General features: G+C 37.8%; 2 protein-coding genes across 2 annotated transcripts; both read left to right on the top strand.

Moving 5' to 3' along the window:
- The first annotated feature begins 5,100 nt into the window (after window positions 1-5,100).
- prelp (proline/arginine-rich end leucine-rich repeat protein) lies at window positions 5,101-10,913 on the top strand. Its single transcript, XM_060858392.1, has 3 exons — window positions 5,101-5,293; window positions 8,154-9,106; window positions 9,252-10,913. The coding sequence occupies exons 2-3, from the start codon at window positions 8,158-8,160 to the stop codon at window positions 9,416-9,418; spliced, it is 1,116 nt and encodes a 371-aa protein (XP_060714375.1). The 5' UTR covers window positions 5,101-5,293; window positions 8,154-8,157; the 3' UTR covers window positions 9,419-10,913.
- Window positions 10,914-13,280: 2,367 nt separating this feature from the next.
- Window positions 13,281-15,116, top strand: il19l (interleukin 19 like). Its single transcript, XM_060858402.1, has 6 exons — window positions 13,281-13,292; window positions 13,519-13,695; window positions 14,065-14,127; window positions 14,307-14,459; window positions 14,754-14,828; window positions 15,006-15,116. The coding sequence occupies exons 2-6, from the start codon at window positions 13,540-13,542 to the stop codon at window positions 15,114-15,116; spliced, it is 558 nt and encodes a 185-aa protein (XP_060714385.1). The 5' UTR covers window positions 13,281-13,292; window positions 13,519-13,539.
- The last annotated feature ends 260 nt before the right edge of the window (window positions 15,117-15,376 follow it).

Raw genomic sequence — 15,376 nt, 5'->3', positions numbered from 1 at the left:
GTACAAGCCACTAGGGCATGCAGCATTTATTCCCTCGCTAGTTTGTGAAAATAACTCCTTACAAAGAAACAGGAGGAACTGACACATAATTAGCCTCATGCTGGCAGGTGAGGAAGGTGGGAGGAAGAACCACCCGGAAAGGAGTTTACAGATCTTGTAAGCTCCGTCGCTCTGGATATGGGCGTCTGCCAAATGCTGTAAATGTAAAATGTAAATGTAAGCATCAGTGAGTTCTCAAGGTTGAAACTAATAGCATGTTTAACATGCCTTCTGGCAACATAATAGGGAGAAGAGTCACTTTGTATGTACTATGACGTTACCAGGAACTAAGTTCAGGGAGGATAAGGAAATATAATAAATAAACTCCATGGTCTGTAAAAATAAATCAAGTGAATAAACTGTCATGCATTCATACATTTTGGGTGGAACAGTAGAGTCAATGATGTCATGAATGAACAGTTTAAACCATACAAATCATCTACTATAAAACTGTATTAATATTATAAATAATTTGGCCATAATATATAATGCAAGATGCTAGTAACAGGAGAAAATTACATTTGAATTAATACAACCAGCTCTTCTCTCTAATACCCTGTAAAACCTCTAATACTTTATGGACTGTAAGATCAATCTCAATATCCCTGAGTTTAGAGTATAACTCTTTAGCTAGTAACGTTCAAACAGAAATGGGGCAAATCCATGATTCTATAATGGACCTGTAATGGACTGGAGTCCCACCAATTGTCTCTGGTGTTCCTGATGCTGACCAGGATAAAGCAGTTGAAGATGAATCAATGAATGACTCAATAAATGAATCAATACACGAAGGAAATTTGAGACAATACTGAACTCCCACTTAATACTGAACTCGTTGACCCGTTTGACTCTTTGCTATCAGTTAGCTAATCTTAGTGATGTTTGTTATCTGTACAGTAGATCTGAAGAAGTTTAGCAAATTATACAGTCTTGCCTGGATAGAAGGATATTCAGCTTCCTAGCAGTAGCTGGGAAACTGGCTATACTGGCTGGTTAGACAGCTAACACAAACACAGCTTCTCAATTAAACAGCCACCCCAAAGTTTTTGTTGTAATTATTTTTTTCCTGCTTCCAATATGCATCATAATAACGCAAGTTTTCAAACCAGGAAATCTTGCTGCACCATTGATGTAACAGACAAGGCATGTTTATGACCGGTGTCTTAAAAATCTCATCATATTTAGCCGTCAACATGTTCTTAACTGGTTCTACTGGTAGCTACTGTATAATGTGAACGTGTGAGACTTTAACGTGTTTACGTGTGTAATCTTGTCTTAATTGATTCTGACTTGTAACACTGTTGGCTTTGTCCTCAGCAGGGAATGACTAGTATTTTTTTGTTGACTTAGACACATTCAAAACCCAGAGGAGGTTGTAAAGTTTGTGTGGTTAATTCTGTCATAACTCCAGGGTGGAGAAGGTGCTTCGTTAGCAGAACTTAATGAAACTCAGTCTGGATGCATGTAACAGACCTCCATGACAGACAGAAGTCTTTACAGTGTTTACTGTGCCATATAACTTGGACACCCAGAACAGACTTACAGTAGTTTTTTCCTTCATCTTTGACAATGCTGAGTGATCAAAACCCAGTTGACTTCAGGTCTTGTTAAGCAGGCAAAAAAAACAACTATCATTTACGCTACTTCTTTATTCTTTTTTTTTTTTTTTTTTTATTATGGGTGGTACAAAGAAACAAGATTAGATGTCTGGTCAAGTCTAAATTTGCTGTTAGGAGGGAAAACAAAGCAGCTGGGGAAGACAGATCTTCATGCTGCTTTTGAAAATGATAATGTGCAAGGGCATAATTGTTATTAGGATGAGGAAACTTAGAAGTCAGCCTAAACAGGGATAGGATGGACGGGGTGTCAGGTGAGAAATGGGAAGTCTGACGAATGAGAAATGACCTGTGACGTCCTATAAACAGCAGAACCAGAGCGGAATTAGGTACTAAAAAATAATTTAGAACTTTTTCTAGGTGAAAGTGAGGTGAGAATAACGTCCCCAAACCACACTATATTATACTGTGGAAGCGTTGTCCATGTGTATAGAAATACAGTGTGTTTTTAAAAAAATACAATTTTTGTAGCTCAGGACAGAAACTTTAACCATGAGATGGCTTTTCCCAGGCCAGCACACATGTGCATATACTGTAGGACGAGCTGTTGCTGACAACAGAGTTAAACTAAACTTCGTGTTAATCACCTGCAGAAACTATTAAAAACAAATGAATGAACAATAACGCTCACTGATGTACGTCACTGAAAAAAGATGTTAGTCCAAATTATCTTCAAATTATGCATGTTGCTTCCATCTACATTTATTAAATTGGATCATAGAAGCATTTATTATCACCACATATACATTACAGGACAGTGGAATTCTTCTCTTCACATATTCCAACTGAGGAGGTTAGGGCAGGGGCAGCTATGATACAGCACCATTGGAGCTGGAAGGGTTGTGGCACTTGGCAGTGCTGGGGCTTGGATCTTGATCCTCTGATCAACAACCCAGAGCCTTAACCACTTGAACCACTACTGCCCACAAATGTATATTTGTTTGTTAACATTTTATTACATTTCATTCACTTTTTTTTTTTAGTATTACAGATTTTTATTCACCATTTCCAAGAACCGAGCGCTGCGGTTAATGCCATCATTCCTGGGAGGAGAACAAGCTTGCTTGGTGGTTTCATGATATTCTTTAACAAGCAAGTGACTTCACTGTTTGCTTCCTGTTATCACAGTGAAACATGGCCATATATCAACATCTGTAAAGCAGACAAACAAATGTGTTTGTCAGTTCAACACACATACTGTATACTGTATATACACACACACACAATGTGTATTAAATAAACATGTATTAGTTGTATTTAAAAAAGTGAGGAAGCTTCAATTTGGGTGTTACCTTTTCATCCCGGTTCATATGATGAAATCCATTAAAGGAATCCTTTGACAAGGTTAGTTTTGACAAGCCTAGGCATGTGAGTTTTTAGTTTGTGCTTTAAGCCAAGTTTGACGCATGCGTTTCATTATCATCGTCTTTGCCAAAAGACGGATTGAATCCATTAAACATTAATAATTACAAGAGAACACCAGAGTGGAGTTGACTGCTCTATGATATATTCAAACACACACACACACACACACACACACACACACACTCAAATTTATGTTTTATATCACAGTCTTTGAGTTTTTACATGAGTTCAGTGTGTAAATTAACCCCTACAGGTGTCAGCTGATTAATCTGTTCATTTGACAGCAGATTTTTAGTAACCATGATGTATTTTTCTATCTACAGTGTACACAGTATCTACAATGAGATTAATATTAAAGGGCGGTTATAATTACAGATTCACTGTCTAGTTTAAGGGATAAATAAGAAACTAAGATAGGTTTACGTGTTATTCATTGTTATTGTGAGGACATCTTATTGTCTTGACAGAGTTAGTTGTCACACCAATTTTACCAGAAGTGACACGTTTTGCCACATGTGATGCAATTTAAAGTTACTCCTTGTGCTTAGCACTTATTGATTACTGCAAAATACTGCATTAAAATTTTATATGAATTCAGTTGTATGTTTTTGCTGGTAAAACTTTCACTGCTTTACAGAATCGATGTACACTGGATGCATGATTTGACCTAATTCGTTTGGACATGAACTTCCACCTTATTGATCTAGCATGGCTAGTGGTGAAACCGTAGCAAAGCTACTTGAAACCTATTGTTATTCTGAGCTGCTCTGCTTTATCTCAGCCATGCAGTGGTTAAGTTCTATTCCACGGGCACATGTTGAACTGTCATCAAGAGACAGACTCAGGAACACCCTTGCCACATGAAAAAGATCAGTTCTAGACTTTCTAACAATGTTTCTTTTGTTTTGGCCTTCACAGAGCAACAATAAGAAAGAAAAATCAAGATGAAATTATGGGATTGGATCAGCTGCAGATAAATAATTGCAACCACAAAAAAAAAAAATAAATGAACAATAGCAGAGAATGGTTTGGGATTTTTTTAGTCCATAAAAAAATAAAAGATACAATTCTGCCAGGAGTAAATTTATATATTTCCAGATAACTATGCATCGCTTTAATAATAAAATGTTTGTTAATTATTTACTGGTTAGTGGTGAGAAGTTCATACAGTGTGGTTTCCTGCAGTGGAAGGTTGTTTTTTTTTTCCACTGCAATTAAGATACAGTCATTTCTTCTATTTCAAGAATTAAAACAAAAACACATCGCACCTCCCAGTAGGTGGTTTTGATTAAGATAAAATTGTACCTAGTTGTGAATAAGTGTATGGATGTGTATATGAACAATGCCCTGCAAATGACTGGCATCTCAGCCAGGCTTCATTCCTGCCTCAAGCCCAGCGTTCCTGGGATAAGCTCCACATCCGTGCGCGTACTAAATGTGAGTGAGCGGATATATCTTTTCCATATGGGACCGTAGCTGGGCAACTCAGAAATCAAATTGAAAAAAAATAAACACATGAAGCTCAAAAATAAACTGCATCATTTTAATAGAAAGCAGATGATATAGCTCATCGTGTTTATATTTGTCCCCATTCCTAAAGCATCTCTGTGGAGTGCACGAGTGCATGTGTTCTGCTAAGCTGCATGAGAATGTTCAAACTCCAAACCTTCAGCTGCAGGCAAAGTGAGAAAGAGGTTGTGCACACAAAAAAGCTTGCTCATACAGTAAAAGTGCCATTATTAAGGTCAGGCACAATCATGCCATTTTGAGAGTCTGTGGAACCCAAAACAGCCCAGCCTTCCAAGATTCTGTGGTATCGCTGGCCAACTTAAATCAAAGACACATGAAGCTGATTGAAAAACTTGCCGAGTATCCATGTGACACAGCAAAACAGAGCACAGAACCAGTGTCTGAACATGAGAAATCCAAGCCTTGCATTTTTCAGCTTTAAACACACACACACACGCACACACTCACACACACTCATTAACCCAAAGCTCACCCAGGGGAAGGAGATGAGAACATATCCTCTTTGTGAGGGATGGGCATTTAGACTCAGGCACTTTCCTCAAGGGTAGGAGAGAGAGAGAGAGAAAGAGAGAGAGAGGGAGAGAGAGAAAGAGAGAGAGGCAGCTGACCTTCAGTCAGAAAAGCAAGGCAGCAGAGACCTAATAGGCAGCCTGCTTAACGAAGGAGAGCAAAGTTTGGTAGAACAAGGAAGAAGGGAGAGTAAGAAAGAAGTTCTAAGGAGGACTGTGTAGTACCAACAACAGGTAAGATTAATATATATTTTGTTTTCTTTGGAAACTGTTAGTGAAGGGTAAAACATCAGGGAAACTTGCTGTGTGGGAAAAGGTTGGCACTTAGCACTTGATGCCATGCACAGTGCTGCCCTGTTTCTATAGAAACCCTCCAACTTGTCTTCTCTTCTATGATTTTTCATTTTGCATGTTCAGTAAATCAGTACTGTGTCATGTAATGCCAATTTATTAATAGAAGTGCATGTATTGCTGTGTTGATGCCTTACTTGGGTGCTGTTTATTCATGCATTCATGGAGGTTCAGGAAAACAACAAAGTCCCAATCTCCCTAGCACAAGGGAGTGTCTACACCCAACACTTTCTGCACTTTTCAAATGCAAGCTCTACTGTAACTGGAATTAAAATTACTTAAATTTTACAAAAAACTTCTACAAAAATTAAAGTAAATAAATAGATTAGCAAACAGATCTTCTCAAATCTTCCTTACATCGATTAAGCAGATGTTGCCAAGCTTCATTCTTCATTCTTTGTTCACCGCATCACAGTTTTCAATGCATTCATATCCTTTTTTGGGCAAGTCAGAAGACTGGACAGCAGAAACTATTTATCATTTAATTTAATTTCAGACACATTGCAGTCATACATAACAGAAGCTGCTGAAGCTGTTTCTCATCTGTAGATCTTATTTTCACCTGTCAAACTTTCCTTACCAAGATTCGGTCCTTGATCTATGGAAAAATCTCTATAAAGAGACCCAACATTCAATATAACAATGATGAGCAGGAGCACACATTCCACTGTCACATGTGTTATGAATAATTTGACCTAGAATGAGACCAATGAAAACCTTCCTGCTCATTTACAGATGGTTTTTCTTACTTATGTAACTTTCCTAAGCAAAGAAACTCTCCTGGCAGTGATTTGGTTTATAAGATAGGGCATGAAAGCCCGTAATGACCTTGGAATTGTCCAGTCTGGAGATCAAAATCTGTGAAGTCTCTCATCTCTTGTAAGCCTCTAATTTCTGACAACAATATTATTGTAGACGTCTGAAGTAAGGGCAATTGCGTAAGCACAAACAATGGTGGGAATTAAACACGCATTCAGATGTATTCACTGTGTTTAAGCATTTTTATTGTGTGTAGAAAAATACATGTTTACTTAAGCTAATTACAGATATCTTCAAAAATCCTTCTCAGCCATGACCAGTACACTGTGAAATATCTCAATCAAGACAGCTTTGAGACCTTTATTTGGAGATTAGTACAGTACTTCACCACCTTGCATGACAGCTATTTTTCATTTGGGTCCCACCCAAAGCAAGCATGCAGCTGTCCTAAAAAACAAACCCACATTTTCCCAGTATTCCTTGCTACCCAGACGCCTCCCCTATTTTTTGCTGTCCCTGATTAGACAGCTGTCACTCAGCCATATGGCTGCAATCCAACACTTTCGTGATCAGGACTCAGGCTCAGGACTCAGGATCAGGACTCTCATGCTTAGCTAGGCTTGGCTTTCCTGTTAATAATTCATAAATATATGAACAATAAATCTGAACAGAGGTTAAGCTGAAATTCGAGACCAATGATGTCGGATTTCTGTGGTTAGATCAAAATTTCCATCTTTCCCCAAACAGCATGACTTGACTTTGGCACTTTAACATTCAATACAATGTCTCTTTGTCCTAAATCCACTCTCTGGTGAAATATTATCAAGAAATATTACATTATAACTTGGAACTTGTGTGTATGTGTTTGCCAAATGTCCGTTAATACTGAAAACAGATGTAATGAGCTTAACTACATCTGAAACAAATTAAATAAACAAGGATGAACATTACATATATTTTGTAAAAACCATTACATATGGATTGTTGTGTTACGATTGCTCATTGTGGTTATTCTCCTGGTTAAAATTAAACTATTAATGAGAGACATGATGGACAGAAGGGAAAATGACATGAAGTACAATATCGTATTAGTATTTATCTTTACTACACGCTGTTATGCTGCAGTTGGGATGAATTACAGAAGCACATTGTAGATAGTTAACATCCAGAGCAAGGCAAAGCGCCTCAATAAAAATGCCCTCCATATTTTGCTTTATTAAATGTCTCACCTATGAAAAATACAGGCTGACTAATCAATTACGGCCTGAGAACTAATATTAACTAAATGGAATACACAAAAACCCAAAGAATATCAGTATATCAAACGGTAAACGATGATGTATAGCTCACTTCTTGGCACGATTATACGCATCTCCAACGATACAGGAGTAACTCATTTCCACATGTTGCACACAGGAGGCATCAACCTTTGAAGTTGTGCTCCCTTCAGCAGTCTGTGTATCAGATGTGTGGTGAACGCAGAAGCAGACACTCATAGCAATTTTATGACTGGCTGGTCGCAGGTTTCCTGCAGCATCTCAAAGTCCTCAGCCTCTCTCTGAATCTAGTCATGCCTTGAACAAGTGGGTCTTTATTTGAAACTATGCACCCATAGACAGGAGCTAGCAACCTGGAAAATCTAGTGCAAGGTTGTTTATTTAAGTGTGTGTAAAAGTCACGAGTGCGGTGATGCATGTCTGCAATGCTTTAAGTACTTAACAGCATCAAGAGAACATTTCAACTTGTCTCTTTGGTCTGGCATGTACATTTAGCTGGGTTTTGTTATGTCACTAAGAATGATATTAGAAATTATGATATAACAATATCAATGATATAACCATAGCCTAGAGAGTGTAATAATGAATTGCCTGGCTTTGTCTGGTAAATATTTGAGATATGATCAAATACCAAAGATTAAATTGCTAGTTATTATTATTAATTGCTAGGTAATAATACTGATAGTGTGCAATCTCTTTTACCCTAGAACGATGAAGGCTGAGCTAGGATACTGCTCTCTTCTTCTTCTTCTCCTTACCGTAGATGTTTGGGGACAGCAGTCTAGACCCCGACCTCGACCAAAACCTCCCACCACTAAGAAGCCTCCCAAGAAAGAACTAGAACCCAAGGAGCCCACTGACTTTCCTCCTGTTATCTTTGGTCCACCTTCTTCATTCGAAGACTGCCCAAGGGAATGCCTGTGCCACCCTTCCTACCCAAATGCCTTGTACTGTGAGAACCGCAACCTCCGCAAGGTCCCGGTCATCCCACCTCGCACTCACTATCTCTATCTACAGAACAACTACATTGATTCAGTGACTGCAGCCTCCTTTAACAATGCAACAGAGCTCAAGTGGATAAACCTAGGAAATAACCGCATTCGGTCTATAGAGAAACAGGTGTTTGAGAAGCTTCCAAACCTCCTGCATTTATATGCACAGATGAACCTTTTAAAGGAAGTCCCAAGCAATCTGCCTGCTGGTTTGGAGCAACTCCGTCTCGGTCGTAATCAGATCTCAAAGATCGCCCCTGGTGCTTTCAACAAGATGGAACACCTTGCTCTCCTGGACTTACACCATAACAGGATCAGCGACAGCAACCTGGCCAAGAATCTCTTTAAAGATCTTAAGAATCTGATACAGCTTAATCTGGCTCACAATATCTTAAGGAAGATGCCTGCAAATATACCCAACAGCATTGCCCAGTTGTTCTTAGACAGGAACAACATTGAAGAAATTCCCCAGAACTATTTTAAGGACTTCACAAGCCTAGCTTTTGTTAGACTTAACTACAACCATTTGACTGACAAGGGCCTCCCAAAAAAGGTATTCAATATTAGCACACTGCTGGATTTGCACTTGTCACACAACAACCTGTCTACCGTCCCGCAGTTCAACGCGCACCTAGAGCATCTACACCTTAACAACAATAATATTGAGAGTATGTTTCCTTCACACTTCCTTGATTCTTGTTATTAATATCAATGTACCAACCTTCAATTATCGTGCTATTTCCGTTTTGTTTAGACCTGTGAAACAAACTTTAATGTAACTATTAATAAAAAACTGTTGCCTTCCTCTTCTAGGTATCAATGGAACAGAGATCTGTCCCTTTACACCTAGCGAGGATGTACATGATCCAGACAGCGTGCCCAAGCTGAGGTACCTGCGGCTGGACGGTAACCACTTGACCCCGCCCATCCCAATGGACGTCATCATGTGCTTTAGACATCTCCACTCGTTAATGATATAGAGGATGTCTGCAATCTTCTCGAATGCACAGTGCTCCTGTCCACTTGACAGTACTGATTGAATTAACAGTACTATGGCAAACACTATGAAACAGCAATATACAGTTGCTTGGTAGCTTGAGGAATGTTTGTCTGAGCTTCTGAAAGCATATTTATTAAACTTCATTTAGGAACAACTGCTTTGAGCATGACTGCATTAAAGATACACATTTGATTTTATGTCCTTGTGATGCAACAGTATTAACTATAATTAAATATCAAGGAAATGATGGTGCATTAACTGAAGTGTAGTGTTATAAGTAATGTATTGAAAAAGCAAAATTGCAGTCAAAAAGGCTGCTTATACACTCACAGGCCACTTAGGGACACCTGTACATCTGCTTACTCATGCAGTTATCCACAACAAGCACAAGATACAAATCAAGCTTCTGTTAATGTTCATCAAAGAGAATCACAACCAGAATAGGGAAAATGTGATCATAGAGACTTTTACTGCGGCAAGTTTAGTCGGTTTGAGAATTCCAGTAAATCCTAAACTCCTGGAAATCTCATATCTCTAAAGTTTGTACAGAACGATATAAAAAATTTCCATTGAGGGACAGTTCTGTGGGTAGAACTGCATTTATAAAGTCGAAGGAGATCAGAGACATCAGAGAAGTATGGTTAGAGCCCGACCCAAATAAACAACTGTGCTGCGCAGAAAAGCATCTCAGTCTACACAGTTAGAACTTTGAGATGGCTACACAAGCAGAAGACCAAAACAGATTCCATTCCCGTGAGCCAAAAACATGAAAGCGAGGCTACAAACTCAAGTTTTTTTTCTGTTCCTTCGAGTGACAGGAGTGAAACCAGACTGCTGTTCTGTAGCCCAAATACATTTAATTTATTCTGAGGTGCTTTTTCGTTCACCATGGTTATAAACATCGTTTATGACAGTTACTGTCTGCTCAAACCAGCCTGAGTCATTCTCCCGATGATTAGCTGACTAGACGATTACATAAATCATCAGGGGTCCAGGTGTTCCTATTACACTTGCCAATGAGTGTATGAGGACTAATAAAAGGAAAATAGTCACTTTAAAAGAACTGGGAACAACGTGACTACCATGTAGCTTAAACTGTCCTTAATGTGCCTGTGTTTTTAAGATAATAATAATAATAATAATAATAATAATAATAAATAATTCCTTTTTGTCACTTGCCTTTTTGTATCTTTTGAGCATAAATAAAACCTGCGCTTAACTATGGGTTTCTCACTTAACATCTTCATTCATGTGTGTTGATAAAAGGAATGGCAGGTCCTGAATATGTAAAAGGTGTAAAAAAGGACATTAGGATGCAAAAGGAAGCCCAAGCGATATCACATGCACATAACCTGTTAACTAGTCTGGACTTTTTACCGGTTTATTTTGAATCATGAGGAACATAAAATTACCAACCTGTGAATGAGTTTATGGTTCAAATGTATGTCATTCTAAATACATTAGTGAATGATTACTAGACTCCTTATTTCTTCATAGAAAAGTGTTTATATTAATTCATATTACAGAAAAGAGAGATAATGTAATATCTACATAAAGGTGATTTCATATTGAAGACAATCTGTAGCTTTATGTAGAAACCTTTCCTTACGTGAGTACAGATGATATCATCTAGTGGCTAACACTTTTAACAATGATGAGAATCAGAATGAGAGAATGTCACAAACACGTGCTAATATATACAGTTACCGCCCACATTTTGTGTGTGTTTGTTTGTGTTTAAAGTGCATAGGACATGAAGTCACATTATTGGCCTGCTCCAACTTCCTGTATTTTACAAAGATTTCCAAACATGCTTAGAGCCAAATTAGCAAAGGAAATGTCGTCATCAAGCTTAATACTGTACGTAGATGGTAGAATGTAGATTTATCCCCAAGGGTAAGTTTATGTTGTGTCCCAAGAGCCAACAGTTCACACGACTCAGTAAACTCAATATACCACAAATAAAAATAAAATAAAAATATCCATTATAAATAAATATCTAGGTTATTTGGGATTTCTGTGGGATTTCTATTTATTAATAACTTTAATAAATATAACATACAAATGAGGTATATTTCTACATTAGAATTATTACATCATTTCAACAATTTGCTTCATTTTAAAGAGGAAAAAAAAAATCTGGATGGAGACATTTATCGAAGCAAAATAATGTCACGCTGGAGAAAAGTGTGCGAAAGAGATTCATTAAACACAAACTGGACCTAAATTGAGAATCATCACTAAAACTGTTTTTTTTTTAATTTGTTTAGAATCTAATTAGATATTTTATCTTAAGCAGTTTTGCAAATGGCATTGTGTATGTCATGGTCCTTAACTACTGCACACATGTCGTGGCCTAATGGTTAGAGAGTCTGACTCGGTTGTGGGTTCGAGTCTCGGGCCGGCCACAACTGAGGTGCCCTTGAGCAAGGCACCGATCCCCCCCAACTGCTCCCCGGGCACCGCAGCATAAATGGCTGCCCACTGCTCCGGGTGTGTGTTCACGGTGTGTGTGTGTTCACTGCTGTGTGTGTGCACTCTGTATGGGTTAAATGCAGAGAACGTATTCTGAGTATGGGTCACCGTACTTAGCCGTATGTCATGTCACTTTTATAAATCATTAACACATCAAACTATGTAAAAATTTTAAGACTGTATATTTGTAGTTAAACTGAAATTAAAACATGTACATGCCTATCCGCTGTAATAGTAAAAGATGTTTGCCTTCCTGCCAAGTGCTCACCACGCCTCATTACCAGCATTAAGCAGACAGGTTGGATGAGGAAAATTAATTACAATGTCGTCACTTGGAAAAGCTTTGAGGCCATATCAGCGTGTACTTTCACAGCAGACAGTTGATCATAAGAAGGAAATATTTCTCTATTAATATATACTGTATTACGCTGCACTGAAATATAGAGCAAGAAAACATCTTTCAGTTCTTGCTGCATGTTTAAGATTGAGAAGTGTATCGGTGATGCATCTATAGTAACAGTATAGTGTTGATAAATAAATAAATGTCTAAACAGACATTTAAAATGTGCACATATCCTTTAACATGACTGGGTGTTGGGACGGTTATGTAAGAGGAAATGATAATTGCAGGAAACAGAAATTATACAGAGGCTATGGGTTTGTATTAGGAGAAATACTGACAAACAGGTGAGCAAACCAGTTTAGGGGGAAAAAACTTCAGTCTTTTGACAAGCATGAATAGGGAATGAATGTATGAAGTCATAATACAATAAAGTGCAATAATGTGGAAGCACTTCCGTACATTACCACACCTCTGCTCTGACTGCAAAACAATGAGTCTGTTTTAATTTTCCACATTAGAAATAGATGCAATTCTTTATGTATTTATATGATTATTTATATTTTTATATTATACGTATATATATATATATATATATATATATATATATATATATATATATATATATATATATATAATACGTATATATATATATATATATATATATATATATATATATATATATATATATATATATATATATATATATATATATAAGTTCATTTTGGGTTGCTGTATGCTGACGGTGAATTTCTGCAGGATAAACAGTAACCGTACATCAGACGTCACTTTCACACATAACAGCAGGTGTCAAATATCAAATTAATTGCATAAATATTTTAAAAATTTGTTATGGGTGTACTACAGTGCACCATTAGTCTGAGATTGCAGTCCACTTCCTCTTACAGTAAGTAAAGATGAGCAAAGCTGAGGAACACCTGAAGAAATTCCCCTTCCATCCTAATATAAGACTCAGCATGGACACACACTCACACACACATCCACATCTTAAGAAGAAACACTCATCAGACACCTCAAGGTAAGAATAACTGGTACTCTTCTTTTAATACAATTAACTTTCTGAGATTCTAAGTTTGTTGAAACAATGATAATGATATTAAGTAAAACATGTTCAATGCTCCACATACTAAAATTGCACGTTCTTTATTTACAATGTGATGCCACTGTTTTTCGTCCCCCATGCTGTGGGAACTTGATTTAAACATTATCCTGAGCACAAAAATAATACCTGTATCATTTTCCAGGTTAGGCTGTAAAGTCCAAAGATGAAAACCTCCCTAACGTGCATCCTGGTCATTTGCGCCCTGCTTGCTGGCATCTTGGGCTCAGCCATGGGACGCAAGCTCAATCTGGGCTCCTGTACACTGACGGTTCACACTCACGAGCTCAGGCACCACTTCCAGCAGATCCGCCACAATATGGTGAGCCCTTTCTCTTTCCTTAGAGGCATTTTTTACAAAGAGCAACATTGTAACCTAGAAAAAGAGCGCTTCTTTAGAATAATTAGGTTAATGAATCATTGGTGACAAACCAGGGCATGATATTCATGATTACAGAGCAATAATGTTATATAACCAACATTAACTGGAGTAATTACAGCAGGTCTGAAACCACGTTACCATGTTATTAAGTTTCATTAGCCTTCTATCTATCAAACTGTCTACTAGGTTAGATAATTGGACCTCAAAAGTCTTAAGGGTTTTTTAGCATAGTTTGTATTGTCAAGATACCTGTGTGGTATAGCTTTACGAGCTAGGTGTCGTGTATTTATTTATTGATTTGGTCCACAGGTCGCACAAGACAACCACAAAGGTGTGCGCTTGCTGAAGGTGGAAACGATGAAGAGCTTGCAGGTGAGACTTGCTAACCTTTTACCAAAAATAAACTGTCGCTCATTTGCACTTATTTCAAGCATAGGATTAAACAATAAAACCTTCTGGTCGTTAGTACACAATCGACCTTCATGTCATTGCTATTATACGATCAACAAATTTGTGTGGCTGAGTGGATCTGACTGGGCTTCTTTTTTCAGGCTACAGATAGCTGCTGCTTTCTGAAGCAACTCCTACGCTTCTACATCGAGAAGGTGTTCAGCGGCTACACGAGCAGCCAGTTGCTTCACCAGAGAACCACCAGCGTTCTGGCCAACTCTTTTCTCAGCATGACCAAGGACTTGAAAGCTTGTGTAAGTAGATCACTTAAAAATTCATTTTATTGATGTTTTATTAAAGACTATTATTCAAATCAAGTTTATATTAATGTGCGTGTTTAAATATGTTATGGTTTCTATAGCAACAACCTACATAGAGACTCTGCAAACATGTTAATGATATAGTAAAGTTTATGTGATGAGTGTTTTTGAAGTCTCCAGTATTAGAGCTTTGTAATGCTTTAGATAATATCAGTAAATCAGATGAGACTCAGTTGCGGAGATTCCCTTTGTCCTGCTTGCTGATAGCAATCTCTTACTTCCTAACAGCATGCCCAGATGCTCTGCCAGTGCAGTCAGGAAGCCAACCTGAAGTTTGATGCCATTCAGGAATCCTATGACAAGGTAAACAACACATGTCTCTGAATCCTTGTTTTAGCTTCGCTCTTAGAACGAACATTTCCTCGTGGCTCCTTTGGACAGTTAAATGTACTTAATTTGTTAAGAGATCTCATCCTAATGCAGACACCTTGGCAGAACAGGTGATGTTTTTGTCCTCACTATTCTTATGTTTTTACACAGTTGGAGGTGGCGGCTGCGTCGGTAAAGGCCATAGGAGAGCTGGATTACCTTCTGGTGTGGCTCGAAAGCTTCCACAACAAAGACCAACATCATAATGATGACTCAAAATAGGATCTTTACGACATCCATTTCACGATGCGGTGCTGATTTGTTTAGAGGAGCTACGTGAAATTTTATTTTAATCATATACTTTAATCTCGTCATTTTCATTTTGGTAGAAATTGTAATTTAATTTTTGAATGGAATTCATTTTTGGTGGAACACATAGTGGGATTCACTGGGGAGCATTTTTATTACCTACAGTCAAAAACTGCACCATGTTGGATGTAATCAGTAGACCCTCTTGATGGCGTATCCTAAGGAAGTATAAT

This window comes from Tachysurus vachellii, chromosome 22 (assembly GCF_030014155.1).
Source record: "Tachysurus vachellii isolate PV-2020 chromosome 22, HZAU_Pvac_v1, whole genome shotgun sequence".
Classification (NCBI taxonomy): Eukaryota; Metazoa; Chordata; class Actinopteri; order Siluriformes; family Bagridae; genus Tachysurus; species Tachysurus vachellii.
Note: the sequence above shows the minus strand (reverse complement) of the source record. Positions and strands in the feature narration are given on the sequence as shown.